The 15,242-nt window shown below is 45.9% G+C and overlaps 2 protein-coding genes across 3 annotated transcripts in view; both read right to left on the bottom strand.

Annotated features, from left to right (window-relative positions):
• Window positions 1-457, bottom strand: part of LOC120519471 (NACHT, LRR and PYD domains-containing protein 3-like) — a 65,318-nt gene extending 64,861 nt beyond the window's left edge. The window contains exon 1 of the mRNA XM_039742474.1: window positions 206-457. Within this exon, the coding sequence (XP_039598408.1) occupies window positions 206-402 (197 nt within the window). The 5' untranslated portion in view covers window positions 403-457. The remainder of the gene's footprint in view (window positions 1-205) is intronic.
• Window positions 456-12,496, bottom strand: LOC120519470 (NACHT, LRR and PYD domains-containing protein 12-like). Of its 2 annotated transcripts, XM_039742473.1 has the most exons (4): window positions 12,313-12,496; window positions 4,374-4,548; window positions 1,974-2,039; window positions 456-1,887 (listed from the first exon to the last, which is right to left on the bottom strand). In XM_039742473.1, the coding sequence occupies exons 2-4, from the start codon at window positions 4,483-4,485 to the stop codon at window positions 1,127-1,129; spliced, it is 939 nt and encodes a 312-aa protein (XP_039598407.1). In that variant the 5' UTR covers window positions 4,486-4,548; window positions 12,313-12,496; the 3' UTR covers window positions 456-1,126. The 2 variants fall into 2 exon arrangements, with proteins under 2 accessions (XP_039598407.1, XP_039598406.1); XM_039742472.1 differs by lacking the exon at window positions 12,313-12,496 and having other exon boundaries at window positions 4,374-4,610.
• Window positions 12,497-15,242: the final 2,746 nt, after the last annotated feature.

Here is a 15,242-nt window from a genome sequence, read left to right as displayed (position 1 = left end):
GTCAAGTGTGTTTTAATGGGTCACCGAGAATGAGGCAGCATAGTTAGCATGTCATTAACAGTGTGACATCACTTCCTGTTGAGTGGGGTGGGGCTTATTAGAAGGTCCAATGACTGTGAAGCAAAGTTCCCCTCAGTTACTCTTATTTACATAAAGTGACATTACTGACAGATCAAACTGAACTCGTCAAAGTCGCATCACTCACCAAACTTTATTGCAGCAGCTGAGCCCCTTTGCCAGTCTCCTGATGCACTCGAGGGTCCGAGGTGTGTATGACAGGTCAAGTTCCTTAAGTTCTCCACAGCAGCTGATGACAGAGGCCAGCACAGCACAGTCCAGAACAGATAAAGTCATCCATCTAAAATCCAACTCTAAGTCCTTCCCAATGGCGTCTCTGATCATCTCCTCATTCTGAGTCTCATAGAGCCAGTGACAAACTCGCAGAGCTTCACTTTTATCTCCCTCGCAGCGCCTGTTTAGCTTTCTGCCTCAACCACTTCTGTATCCGCTGTGTGGTTGTCCCCTCAAACTCCCCCAGGATTCCCTCCACTGTTTTAAGCACAGGACACCAAGCCAGTCCTGCCAGGAATCGAGTGACAGTCTCAAATCGGTCATCTTTACACGAGTCTCGCTTCTTCAGCAGCTCCTCGACACCCCCTGATGGATTGAGGTAGAAGGAGCAGGCGGCCATGAATTCCTGCAGGGTGAAGTGGTAGAAGGTGTACGTCGTGTGCTCCTGAGTGCTTTGTCTGTGCAGAAAGCCAGAGAGGAATGAAGAGGACAGGACTGGCTGGAGACCAAAGGTGGACATCTCCTGTTTCTCATTAAACACATGAGTCTTGTTGTCCACCCCATAATAAGCCATCTTTCCCAGACTGATCAGAATCCTCCTTTGGTCCTCATCTTCTTGCCTGTGATTGGTCAGGATGTTGTGAAGGAACATCACAAAGATCTCAGTGACACTTCTGGGGACAGCTCCTCGCACATCTTCAGGTGTCATGAAGTGGCTCTTCAGTGCAGAGCAGATAATCCAGCAGTACGAGGGGCTGACACACATGGAGTACAAGATGGTGTTACCCTCCATGCACTGAAAAGCCTTGGTGCCCACATCAGTGTCACCAAAGAACTACTTAAAGTACATCAGTCTTTGTTCAGGGAAGAATCCTACAACTTCTACAAATCCATCAACTCTCTCCATGTCCAGAGACCCCAGAGCTGGTGGTTTGCTTGTGATCAGGACTGAGCAGCCCTTCAGTAATGTCTGACTGACCAGACTGGTGACCAGGATGTGGACAGGCACCTCAATGTCTGGGTCTGAGCAGAGCTGACTGTCTGTGAAGTTCAGTTTGTGTTTGTATTCCTCCAGCCCATCAAGTATGAAGAGCAGAGATTCAGGTTTCTTCAGAATTTCTATGAGTTTATCATGAGTGAGATGTTTATAGTGCCTTTCAATCAGTGCAGTCAGAGACATTTGTGGCTTGTTGTCCAGGAGGCTGAGCTCCCTGAATTTAAACAGGAACACAAACGCAAACCTGTGGTACTGAGTGCCTCTGGCCCAGTCAGACATGATCTTCTGGACCATGGTGGTCTTCCCGATGCCTGCCACCCCACTGACCACTACAATTTTAGGGTCAATTTTAGGTCTTTTCTTAAACAGCTGCTCAGTCCAGACTCGCTCACAGTTCTTTATTGCTCCCTCTTCCTCAAGTCTTTCCTGAGTTTTCCCAGCCTTTGCCAGTTCATCTTTAATGTCCTGTTTGATGACCATCAGCTCCGTGTATTGAGTCTCAAGGCCCACTGCACTAGTGAGTGGATCTCCAGATGGGCGATGATCATGCAGAGGTCTTGTGGATTCAGACACGCTGACTCTGTGTGTCTCATGGAGGTCTGAAAGTAAAAACGAGAACAAGTAAGGTGACAGAATGAGCAGAGGAGTGGAGGGGCAACTGACCAGAGACATGAGGACCACTAACCTTTAAAATGAGGCTCAAGTTGAGGTGACTGGGTGCTCGCCTGTATCTCCTTCAAGAGGTCCGGTCCTTGGAATAAACACAGAGGAGATAAACATGAGCATCAGCAGTTCTCTGAGGGGCTTCACATCTTTAAAGACGGAAATCATTTAGAGTTTGTGTGCACTGCTGCCTTCAACCATCAGAGTCCAAGCTGTGCCCACTGTCTGTGGGGGGTTTGCCTGCTGTCCATGTGTCTTTGTTGGTCTCCCTCTTTGTACTCCTGTTTTTCTCCCACATGCTTATGATCCACTGATCCATCCATCCATCTTTCCATCCATCAATTTTCTTAATCTGCTTATCCAGACCTGGATTGTATGACAGCTGGAGCCTCTCCTGGTAATCATTGGGTGTAAGGCAGGAACAACAACTGGGCACGGTGCCAGTCTATTGCAGGATGAGCACACACACACACACACACACACACATATATACACACGGGCTAACTTAATGCTAATCCTTCTAACTTGCATGTATTTGGACTGTGGGTAGAAACTGGAGCTCCTGGAGGAAATACATGTGGACATGGAGAGAACAAGCAAACTCCACACAGCGAACTCCTGGGACCTTCAGCCTAAATGTACTGCAGACACCAAACTGTGCCTATGTGGCTCACTGCAGGAGTGGGGTCTGCCATATTGTATTTTAAAGAAGCTAAGAAGCTGCACCACTTAGTCTGTATGGTCAGAGTGGACGAGATCAAGGAAGGCCATTATTAGGGCTCAGTAGGAGAAGAGCCAAAGCAATTTGCAAAGGTCAGCACACTAAACTTTAGTTCAATCAGAAATGTACAACAACAGGCTACAAGAAACCAAACAAAATCTAGAGGAGATACTGAACCACAACATGTTTGTCTGTGTGAGCACACGTCTCCCACAGTCGTGTCTTTAATGTAATGTTTATTTGATGTTAAATGTGTCATCTCTTGTCGTGCAACCATCACAACATCAAGCTATGCATAGTATGCTGATCATGGACTGAGAAATGCAGTAAGTCTCCAAAGTGTCCATAAAATCAAATGAGGAACAAGACGACATATCCAAAATATCAATAAAATCAGGAGAATCCACAATAAAAATGAATAATGTGATATCATCAATAAAGGAACACTATAAAAAGATCATTAATGCGTTCCTGTCCGTCCAAGGTCAACTCCCACCTTAAGACTGAAGCCATTCAGGACTGTCTGACCCCCAAAACCCTCAGCTGGAATAAGTGGGTGAGTGAAATGATTGAATGAAGTGAATGATGTGAACATGGAGAGGAAATGGAGGACTGATCTTAAACTGCTTTTAATGAACTGGGAGAGAGTCAAGATGTGATTGTGTGATCAGTTTCATTGTTGAGTAGTAATCTATTAACATTTGTCTGTAAAAAAAAAACTGCAATATACAGTAAATAAAGCTTCTTCTTCTTAATATTATTATTATTATTATTATTATTATTATTATTATTATTATTATTATTATTATTATTAATGACTGTGTATAAAAGTTCAAAGGGCAGAGCCATCAATCCATTTTCCTGACACACTAATGTCACTGTGTGAGGCCAGAAGGATTGGAACTCTAAAACAGGACAGAAGGTCAGGTCAGTACTGAGTGTCCACATTGTCTGGTCAGCTATCAGTAACTCAGGACATGGAGTGCAGGAGAGGCTGTGGGCTCACAGATTGGCTTGTCAGGATCTTCCCATCATAAACTGGTGGTTGTTTAGTGGATTATCCTGATGTTCTCTAAATGCTCCTCTAATTTATTTCCAATTATAGTTTCCATAGTTCAGAATGGTTTAGAAGTGAGTTTAGTGGTCTTCTGAACAGGAGGGTTGCTGCAGGACACCTTGAACCCAGAAAATAACCAGGAAGACCCAGATAAACAAAAAGGGTGATAGAAATGGAATAATAACAACAAAAGACAAAAAAGTGACCAAAAAAGAGGAGCCCCTTTGGGCCCACCTTATTGTAGAGGCGATGCTCTTTCCAGATTCTGTGGAGGCTCTTGTGTTTTCACCATAAACTGAAACACCTTCTGATTACTTAAACACTCAGGCCACTCTTCCTCCTGCCAGTCACCCCTTGTCCACCATTACTCCCATAACTCCAGGCTTACTGGATCAGTGGCCAATGGCCTCTTTATGTCTGATTCCTGCTGTCCTTCCAAGGTCACTCCCAACCTCCTCTGAAGCATTTCCAGGCTGTCTGTCTAGATCTTCCTCTGGTGGTCCCTGTCAGACTGCTGGAACAGATCCAGTAATTGAGCTGGAAGGTCTTATACTGCTCTGTGCTTCTACATCCTCCTCTTACTGTATGTGTGTGGACAGTGACGAGTCCACGGTGACTTTAATAAAATGAGACCAATAACTCACCCCACTCGGTCACCTCATCCAGGATTCCTTTCACATTTGGTGACGGACATCTCACAAACTCTTCAGCCAGCGCCTCCCACAGGCTGACCAGCACTGCTTTGTCCTTCTTCATTACATCACCAATGAAGGATTCCACACCTGGTGTGCCCTCAGACTCTTCTTTGACTATGACCACCTGAAAGATATTGGAGTGAGCAGACATCCAGTTTAGAGATGACTACTGGGTGACCAGTGCTGATCATTTAAACTGATTCATCTGCCATAGTGTTCACATTAAGAATGTCATCATCTCTCTTGTCCCGTCAGTGATGCCATTTCACATTTTCATTGGATTATCTTTGATTTTCTTCTTACCCTGACAATAAACATTCAGTTGAGGCCCAAAGGTGTAAACATTTAAACAACAATTGAATTTTAAACTTTATTTACAAAAAATGAAACCTCAAACCTGAGCTTGGAATCTAATAAACAAGTGATGGAGGCCTTAGATGAAGTTGATTTGTCAAAAGGAAAAGAAATCAAAGTGAGGAAAACATCAGCCTGGTGTGATGAGAACTGATGACATTTAAAATGAAAAGGCAGAGCATCAGAGTGTGAATGGAGAGGTGAGCAGCCTGCATGGACTGAAACTCCCCACAAGCTGGTGCTATTTGAACAGCAGACAGGTTTGGGCAGATTTGTGGCAGATGAAATTTAATGTCAGTAAATGTAAAGAATTACACATAGGAAGTAAAAATGTGAGGTTTGAATACACAATGGGTGGTCGGATCACCGAGAGTACACCTTATGAGAAGGATTTAGGAGTCATAGTGGACTTTAAGCTATCAACTTCCCGACAGTGTTCAGGAGCCATTAAGAAGGCTAACAGAATGTCAGGTTATATAGCGCCTTGATGTGTGGAGTACAAGTCACAGGAGGTTCTGCTCAAGCTTTATAAAACACTGGTGAGACCTCATCTTGAGTACTGTGTTCAGTTTTGGTCTCCAGGCTTCAAAAAGGACATAACAGCACAAGAGAAGGTCCAGAGAAGAGCGACTAGGCTGATTGAAGGGCTACAGAGGATGAGTTATGAGGAAAGATTAAAAGAGCTGAGCCTTTACAGTTTAAGGAAAAGAAGATTAAGAGGTGACGTGATTGAAGTGTTTAAAATTATGAAGGCAATTAGTACAGTGGATCGAGACTGTTATTTTTCCCAGAGGGGACTGGGCGGTCTCTTGGTCTGGAATCCCTACAGATTTTATTTTTTCTCCAGCCTCTGGAGTTTTTTTTTTTTGTTTTTCTGTCCACCCTGGCCATCGGACCTTATTTATTCTATGTTAATTAATGTTGACTTCTTTTTATTTTTTATTGTGTCTTCTATTTTTCTATTCTTCATGTAAAGCACTTTGAGCTACATTTTTTTGTATGAAAATGTGTTATATAAATAAATGTTGTTGTTGTTGTTTATTTTAAAATGAGTTCATCAAGAACACGGGGACACAGTTGGAATCTTGTGAAGGGGAAATTTCCCACAAACATTAGGAGGTTTTTCTTTACACAAAGGACGATAGACAATTGGAATAAGCGACCAAGTAGTGTGGTAGATAGTAAGACGTTAGGGACTTTCAAAACTCGATTTGATGTTATTTTGGAAGAATTCAGTGGACAGGACTAGTGAGCTTTGTTGGGCTGAATGACCTGTTCTCATCTAGAGAGTCCTAATGTTCTAATTTTCTAACTCACAGTATCCACTTCTCACTTCAGTTCATGGTTTTAGGGTCCTGGCTCTGGTGGCAGCTCCTCATTTGGTTAACAGCTAATGACATTTGACTTCTCTCATAGTTTTGCTCTTTGGTTTTAGACAACAGCACTTCAGTGTTTTCATGTTTTCTTTCCACCATCTTGACATAGTGATGAGTCCACTACAACTCCCAGTACCTTCTCATGTGGAGTACTTTCAAGTTTCAAAGCCCCCATTGTGGACTTAAACCTTATTTTTCTATTTCACACCTATGATATGTGTAATATTACATTTCATCATCCTCAAATCTGCCCAAGCCTGTGTGCTGTTCAAGTCCCTCTGTAATTGTAACTGTTCTGCTAATTCTCCATCATCTGCCCTTCCACATTTTTCAGTGTGATCTGCAGATTTAACAAGTGTCACACACGTGTGCATGGGAGGCAGCTGAAGGGCTTAGGAAATACTGCTTATACATCTGCCGGGGCGGGTACGCTGGACGCTCTTTCTGAGTTCTCTGCAGGTCTTACCCGGAAATCCCACCAGGAGCCGCCATTTCCAGGAAGGACACATCACTTCGGTTTCGGCCCCAAGGATGAGGTCACTTCCGGTTCCGGCCCCAAGGATGATGTCACTTCCAGTTCCGGCCCAGAGGACGACATCACTTCTGCCCTCTGTGCTATAAAGCACACTGCCTTTGCTCTGGCAGGCAGTTCTGTTTTGGACTCTGTTGTATAAACTGTTTACAATGCCTCAAAGACTTTTGCAGCCAGGAAACCGAATTAAACGGGTGGCTGCCCCAAACCTTTCCACGCCTCTGGTCTCCACTTATTACAGTGGCGTAGTCGGCAGGATGGTGTCCCCAAGAACCGGGGACACGAACTTTCCGCGGAACCAGGTGGGTGAGTACGGGGCCGAGTTTCAGGGCAGGGAGTGCGCCGGAGGGTCAGGAAGGACGCGGTGCAGGCTCTGCACCACGAGCATAACCCGGGGCTAACAACCCATCCGTGGAGAAGGTAGAGGGGACCCCACAGGCATGGGCTGGCTTCTGGGGAACACACACGAGTGGCTCAGTATGCTCTCCTGGGCAGGAAAGCCGAGCCGCCCATCGGGACCAAGGTCCCTGTTAACGATGGGTTGTCCCCAGGCCAGCAGGTGAAGGAAATACTAGACTTGGAGTTTAACCCAAGTAAAGGGCTGTCAGAGCAGGCTATGGCTCTCTGGCAACAGGTGGGTGAGTGGCTACGGCCATTTGATTTGACCCCTTTAGTGCAGCAAGTGGCCTGTTTTTTGCTGCTACAGCGGCTACCCCAGGATTTTGCCCAGCCGGCCTGGGGCGAATTTCATTCTATGGACGAGCTGTTACAACTCTTGCAAACCCAGAGGCCGGCTGTGAAACCTGGGAGGGCGGAACAGCCGCTTTGTGGACTACCCGGGAGCTATGTCCTACTAAAGCAGTCCCTTCCACGCAATTCAGAGCCTGTTCCGAAGTCGCCGGGCCGCTTGGCTTGCGACCTGTTGGGGAACAAGGCAGACTGTAGGGGACAATGGCGGGGTTGTTTGTGTGCCCTTAGCAATCCCCTGGATGATAAACATACGGGGGAGCTTCTCATTAATGGATATAAAATAACAGCTCTGTTCGATTCCGGCAGTAACGTGTCTGTCGTTGCTCGCCGTTTTATTCTACCGCAACAATGGATTAAAAATAAGACCAATCTAAAATGTATACGGAGATATCCGCCGCATACAATACCGCCCGGTGTTACGTATGTCTCCGGAGGAATCCTCCGACAGCTTACCGTAGCGGTACATCCGGATCCTCCGTTTCCCGTAATCCTCGGGCGAGACTGGTCTAATAGTAACAGCGGTAGCTTAGAAAGCATTCCCCGAAAAGCTTATGGCCTCGTTATAGATGACAAAGATTCATCTCAAGCTGCTTCCACACCGTGTAATCAGCCGACAGGGAGTGGGGCGGTAGGCCAAGAGAATGACGAAGACACTCCCGGACCATCGCTGGCTACTATGTCATCCACTAGCGCCCCGGCAGCGAGGGAGGAATCTCCACCCCTTGAGGTCAGACCGGACCCTCTCTCTGAATTGTTCAGTTTAGAGCAACACGGCTTCTTTCAAGAAAGAACAGTGGAATGGCGACTCTCTGAAACACATAAAGAATGCAGTGGTTCGTTAGCATTGCAACGCGCATTAGCCCATGCCACAGGAACCTCACTTTGTCATTGATAATGAGTTGTTGTATTGGGTCGCTGAACATGAGGGGAAGGTCCGGAAGTTGTTGCTAGTCCCGCGGACCTACCGGCAGGTTTTGAAGTTAGCACACTCCCACCTTCTTGGAGGCCATCTCGGCTCCGATAAGACATTAGAGTGAATTAAGCTCCGTTTTTTCTGGCCGGGGATTAATTAGGAGGTTCGCCGCTTTTGCATTTCCTGTCTGGAGTGTCAACTGTGGCAAATTCCTAGGAGGGGCCGTGCTCCTCTGGTCCCCCTTCCCCTTATTGACGTTCCCTTTGACAAGATTGGGGTTGATATAGTAGGACCCCTAGAACCCTCAGCCCGAGGATATAAATATCGTGGATTATGCAACCCGATTCCCTGAAGCCGTTCCGTTGCGCTTTCGGCTACCCCTAAAAATATTGCACGGGAACTAGTAGGAGTCTTTTGCGGTGGGCATTCCTAGAAGTCCTGACGGACCAAGGAACGCCTTTTACCTCGGAAACGTTCAAGGAGACTGCCAAGTTACTGAGAATAAAGCATTTAAAGACCTTGGTGTATCATCCTCAAACCGATGTGCTAGTGGAGAGATTTAACCAAACTCTCAAGCAAATGCTACGTAAGGTAGTCAGCAAGGATGGGAGGAATTGGGACCAACTCCTCCCCCTTGTCCTCTTTGCCTACCGGGAAGTTCCTCAAGCCTCTACGGGGTTCTCTCCATTTGAATTACTATACGGAAGACAGCCCCGGGGTTCATTAGATATTCTAAAAGAGGGCTGAGAAGGGGAGGCACAGCCCTCAACTAATATTTTGGAATATATCGCCCAATTGCGCGATAGATTTGATGCAATAAGACCGATTCTAAAAGTCATATAGAGGAGGCACAATCAGCACAGGCCCGCCTTTATGGCACGACTCTCCGGGAGTTCCAACCGGGGGATCGCGTCATGGTGTTGGTACCTACTTCAGCACTCTAAACTGCTCGCACATTGGCTAGGCCCCTCTGACGAAATTAAGGAGAGGAAGGGTTTGGTCGACTATTTGGTGAAACAGCCCAATCGCCGACCAGCTGAGCAAGTGTATCATGTAAATCTGCTGAAACCGTGGAAGGAGAGGGATCCCGATCCCTCCTCCGGACAGCCCTGCTCTCTCTTCGCTGAAGTAAGTTCCCTTAATTTCGGCGAGCAGCTTTCTCCCAGACAGAAACAGGAGCTCAAAGCAGCTATCCGCTCTGTCCCAGAGGTGGTAAGTGAACAGCCAGGTAGGACATCTCTGATTGCGCATGACTTATTGACTGACCCGGGGGTGATCGTCCGTGAGCGACCCTACAGACTCCCGGAGGCAAAGAAAGTAGAAGTGGAACTGGAAATCAAGCGAATGCTGGCACTAGGAGTAATCGAGGAAAGTAGTAGTCCCTGGTCCAGTCCCATCGTCTTGATTGCCAAGCCTGACGGCAGTTGGAGGTTTTGCAATGACTTCCGTCAGCTCAACCAAGTTTCCCGATTTGATGCTTATCCCATGCCTCGCGTGGATGACCTCCTCGAGAGACTGGGACCAGCCAAATTCTTGACTACACTTGACATGACAAAGGGGTACTGGCAGGTTCCTTTAACGGAGTCCGCGAAGGAAAAAAACGCGTTTAGCACTCCTAGCGGACACTGGCAGTATTGTGTCCTTCCATTTGGGTTACAGGGGCGCCTGCGACTTTTCAGCGTCTGGTGGACAAAGTGCTCCGGCCCCATAACTCGTTCTGTGCTGCCTATCTGGATGATGTCGTCATCTATTCCAGCACCTGGAAAGAACACATACAGCAGGTCACAGCAGTATTACGGACATTGGGGGAGGCCGGGCTCCGAATCAACCCCAAGAAATGTTTCTTCGGATTGAGAGAAGCCAAATATTTGGGCTACCAAGTGGGCCGGGGTACTGTGAGGCCACAGTGTTCCAAGTTGCAAGCCATAATGGCCTGGCCCCGTCCGCAAACCAAGCGGCAAGTCCAATCCTTTCTCGGTTTGGCCGGGTACTACCGCCAGTTTGTGCCTCGCTTATCCGAGAGAGCGGCGCTCTTTTCTTTGACAAAGAAAAGAGCTCCTAATACGGTGGTATGGTCTATTAAAGCGGGGGCTGCATTCAGTGACTTAAAAAGGGCTCTGACTTCAGCACCTATCTTAATCTCCCCTAACTTCTCTCTCCCTTTTGTCCTCCAGACGGACGCTTCGGACACAGGCTTGGGAGCCGTGTTGAGCCAAAGCGTCGATGGTGTTGAACACCCCGTTATGTACCTGAGCCGGAAACTGTTGGACAGGGAGACCAGGTATGCGGCGGTGGAGAAAGAGGCTCTGGCGATCAAATGGGCGGTGACTCATCTACGGTACTACCTCTTGGGTCGCGTGTTCACTCTGGTGACGGATCATGCACCTCTGAAGTGGATGGCCCTTCACAGGGCCCAGGGGGGAGCGGGTACGCTGACGCTCTTTCTGAGTTCTCTGCAGGTCTTAACCGCGGAAATCCCACCAGGAGCCGCCATTTCCAGGAAGGACACATCACTTCCGGTTCCGGCCCCAAGGAGGAGGTCACTTCCGGCCCCAAGGATGATGTCACTTCCAGTTCCAGCCCAGAGGACAACATCACTTCCGCCTCTGTACTATAAAGCCCACTGCCTTTGCTCTAGCAGGCAGTTCTGTTTTGGACTCTGTTGTATAAACTTGATTTACAATGCCTCAAATACTTTTGCAGCCAGGAAACCGAATTAAACGGGTGGCTGCCTCAAACCTTTCCACGCCTCTGGTCTCCACTTATTACACCAGCTTGTTTATTATATTTCCATTCAAATTTTTTTGTGCAGCACTGACCCCTGACGGACACCACTTTAACATAACCTGACTCTAAAAACTTTCCTCTTCCATAACCCTTTGCTTTCTGTGTTTGGGCCTCTTTTGAACCCACTGTAATGGATGGCATGGCAGAATAAACCCCTGTACCTTTACCTGGCATGGAGGCCAGTGTAGCGGATGTACAGGGGAGATGGCCTCCCAAAAGTGCATGCTAAGGCACTTGGCAAGAGTGGGGGAAAAAAATAAAAGAGTCATTTTCACTGAAGCCGTGTCTGTAACAATGTGTTGAGGGTTTGCAGTCCGTAAGACGCCCCCTACTGGCCATACCACCTATAGACCAGACCACATCCTAAATTGCTCAAACTGTGGGACTTTATCAAAAGCATTCTGAAAATCCAGATTAATGCTATCGTAATCACCTCTGATCAAATGCTGTTGTTGTGTCCCGTTGTTAACCATGAAAGAACTTGTCGAATTCATTTTAATGAACTCCAGGGAGTGTTAGACTGGTATATTCCATATAAATTAAAGGATGATTGTTTTCAACTTGTCATCCCTGAGGCCATCATCTCAGAGTTCCTGAAGTGTTTTCACAATACGCCTTTGACTGATCACCTGTGGAGATTCAAAGCCATGAAGAAGATTTTAGCTGTCGCTTGGTGGCCAACCGTCAAAAGAGAAGTGTGGAATCGTGTTAAAGACCACCTCATCTGTCAAAACCCTTCTTGGTTCAACAGCTGGTTTACTGCAATCCAGCACAGCTCAACATAATGTGAGTCACTAAACCTTATGTTAGATGGCAGGTCTTTGGGACACTCCAGATAGTTAAATGACTGAGGCTTGATGAGCCGTGGCTGACCTAAATGGCCTTCTTTTGTCTAAACTTGTCTTATGTTCTTACGCTCACAGCCTGTACTTCAGCCCATGAACATCTCTCCACTGCCTGCTTCATAAAGACACCTGTTGGTGTGACTTTACCTCCCAGGCGTGACATCGACACAGACCTACACATCTGCTCATTGCCAGTCTTTGCTACCTCTCAGGATTCAATGGTGTCATTTAAATTCAGTGCCACCCATCTAATCTCTAAGAATGTCAATGACAAATAGTAATAGGAAAAGCTCAAAGACCAGTATACACCAGTAACAGAGAGACAACCCACCTTTGCCTCATCATTGGTGAGGGATGCGCTTATTGACCAGGAGCTGTAGGACACTGCTGAGGTCAAAGTTCATCACGTAGGCCAGCTGAGGCTTGTAGTACTCTGTGATCTTGAGGAGATCTTCATGTGAGAATCCATTAATGACTTTAGAAAACTTCAGAGCCAAAGCTGCAGTGAGGAAAGAAAGAAGAAGAGTAATGATGGATATCAGGGTCAAAAGTCAGTCTGGTATGCCCGCCTATAGTCAAGTAAATGTGGATCAATCTCAGCTCCTTCATGGACTCAACTGTTCCATCCATGTTGTGGTAAATATTCTGAAGTGCACCCCTCAGCTGAATGAGTAAAAACATTTCAATCTCAAGCTGCCCTGCCCTCTCTCACCTCTTCTATCCACACTCGTACCACTATAGTTGACACGTCTCCTCCAGTTTATCCCAGGCAAAGAGTTGCTACTTCGGCAGTATTTGTATTTGAATTCAAATCTACAGTGGAAATGGTAAATAATTTATTTGGCGGTTTTTAATTTGTATTAAAGTCTCTTGCTGCAGTTCAGGGACTTTCATTACATGACCACCAGCGGCCTCATGCATAGGGCCGTGCGTAGAATTCACACTAACACACGGGCGTATGGACAAAAGTGGAAATGTTCGCACGATGCAAAAAATTCTGATGCACAAAATTGCGTAAGCTGACTTCCACACACTTCTGCTCCATAAATCCCGGTGAGTGTGAAAAGTAACGCATGTGCACGCTCCTGCCACCCCACCCTGACTCCATCCAGAATTGTGCATATTTTAATATGCAAATCAATATAAATATCTCCTTCTGTTAGGTGTTTGGTTAAAACACAATGGCAAAAGCACATTAAAAAAAGAATTTCAGCAAATACGGCTTAAGCAGTGGTATAAACAACAAAAGAGAGGTGAAGACACTCAAAAGTTCAAGTTCAGAAAGTCACACAGTGCCCGAAATAAAAAAGAAGTGGTCAGATATCACAGTCGCATGAAAAGGCGAAGTTGCCTGACATTTGCTTATTCTGTTTTAGATAATATTAAAAAAGCTGACCCCCGTGCCGATGACAGGATGGTGCTGCTGTGCCAAGCTCATCTTCAGATGATGGTTGCACACACACCTCTGCCTCAGAAACCACTCAGTGACCATCTGCCTGTGTGCTGATAGATGTTGTTCTGGAGTCACAGAATGCAATACTGGCTGCTGTAAGAGATGTGGCCAATGAACTAAGGAATATAAGGGCAGGACTACAGTATGTGATATTGAGCACAATTTAAATGAATTGGTTGAAAAAGAAATGCTGATGACCTGTTGTTTCCTGCAGAGGCATTAGCTCTCTTGGAAATGTGTTCTTTTGAAATTGTGGCATATTCAATAATTAAACAATATCATAATATACCAGAATAAGCGATATCCCTCCCATAGTGATTACGGCGGTACAAGAATCACATGACACAAAATATCTTTTAGCTTACATTTACTGACGTTTAACGCGGTTACAGATGGGAGGACATATGGACAGACTTTATCCAGGTGGGAAATCTGGATCAACACAGTCAGCCATTTTTTTCGTCCCCTCGCTGGGAGGTTTTTCGAACTCTTTGTCGACACAGCCTCGAAGGGTCTGGCTACTGTCCAGGCCTTTTATACTGTTCTTCTTCAACTTGCTGGTCTTCTGTCTCCAAACAAGGGCTGAATTCCTCCTCCACAAAATACAGAAATATCATAGTGCTTACATGCCGATTCTCATTCTCCCAATAAGGAAAGAAGATTTTGTGCTGACAGAGGACAGAAATACCCTACTCTGTGTTTAAGCTGACTATACAATCCTCAGTTGTCTTTGGCTATCTAATCCAATGCTTGGCTAGCAATTCTAACTGCTGAGCCCCTGTGTGCCAAATTTAACATGCAGATGTGAATAAAACTCATAACAGTATTGTCCAGATATAGTGACATAAAGAAAAATGTATTACACCTGTTTTTACATTCTGCTTATTACATTTAAACCAAGTTGTAATGCCGTCTGATTTGGCTGATCATTTGTTGCGTCAGGGTCAGGTTCATCATAGCACATCTCTTCAGGTACAAGCAAGCTACAATAGTGTGGCACATTATATATGCAGCACACTACAAGCTTGCACAATGCATTTACACTTTCTGTGGACTACAGAGCAGCACATTAATAGAGTGGGAATGCCTTCTATTTACAGAAGCAAATTCATTCACTGAAGGCACCTTTATAGTGTAGCGCAACACAACAGATTGATTTTCTGCTCTTTATCCTTAAAAGGACTTCTTGCTTTTTGACACACTAGTTGGAAAATGCACCTGTGACTTTGCACAGCTGCCATTTTTATAGGCTCCCCTGCTATGCAGTAGATGATGTAATGCCAGCTCATTCTTTTGGTGATTCATCATTGGCTGATGTAACTTGTCCAGCGCCACTGCAATAGCCATGTGTGTGCAGCTGATCACTTGTTGTTGCAAATTGCCCTTTGATGCTCTTTGATATTTCACAGTTCAACCGCAGTGTAAGGAAATCTTATCTGTCTGGATGACAAGCAGATAATACCATCCTATACAGCCGGCATGGCACGACTCAGTGATGTTTGTGAAATACCCGATCAGTCAGCAAGTTCACGTTGAAAAGCTCCTGTGGCTAAAAACCCAGAGTGGACAGAACTTGTAAAGGGAGCAGGTAGAGCCCACCTCAAAGTCTGCCTTTGTAAAGCGGCGCCAGTTCAGCACACAGTGCCAAGAGGAGAGCTCTGTGAGATAGAAATCAACTTAGAAGGCAGTCATCATCATCTGTAAATATGCACTTCTGATCTTCTAATTCTTCCATTCTAATGTGATGTCTTCTAACAACTCTAAAACAGCCATGGTAGTTGGAAGAGTTTAGGAATTCTGTTCATCAT

The sequence above is a fragment of the Polypterus senegalus genome, unplaced genomic scaffold (genome assembly GCF_016835505.1).
Source record: "Polypterus senegalus isolate Bchr_013 unplaced genomic scaffold, ASM1683550v1 scaffold_219, whole genome shotgun sequence".
NCBI lineage: Eukaryota > Metazoa > Chordata > Cladistia > Polypteriformes > Polypteridae > Polypterus > Polypterus senegalus.
The sequence above is the reverse complement of the archived record's forward strand: the minus strand, read 5'-3'. Positions and strand labels throughout refer to the sequence as shown.

Bases quoted from the DNA above. Each gene is read 5' to 3' on its own strand.
- LOC120519470 (XM_039742472.1), bottom strand. From the start codon at position 4,575: ATGTCTGCTCACTCCAATATCTTTCAGGTGGTCATAGTCAAAGAAGAG. The intron at 2,040-4,373 runs GTGAGTTATTGG...GTTTATTCCAAG, and splicing joins GGATGAGGTGACCGAGTGGG to GACCGGACCTCTTGAAGGAG. The intron at 1,888-1,973 runs GTTAGTGGTCCT...TTTTACTTTCAG, and splicing joins ACTTGAGCCTCATTTTAAAG to ACCTCCATGAGACACACAGA.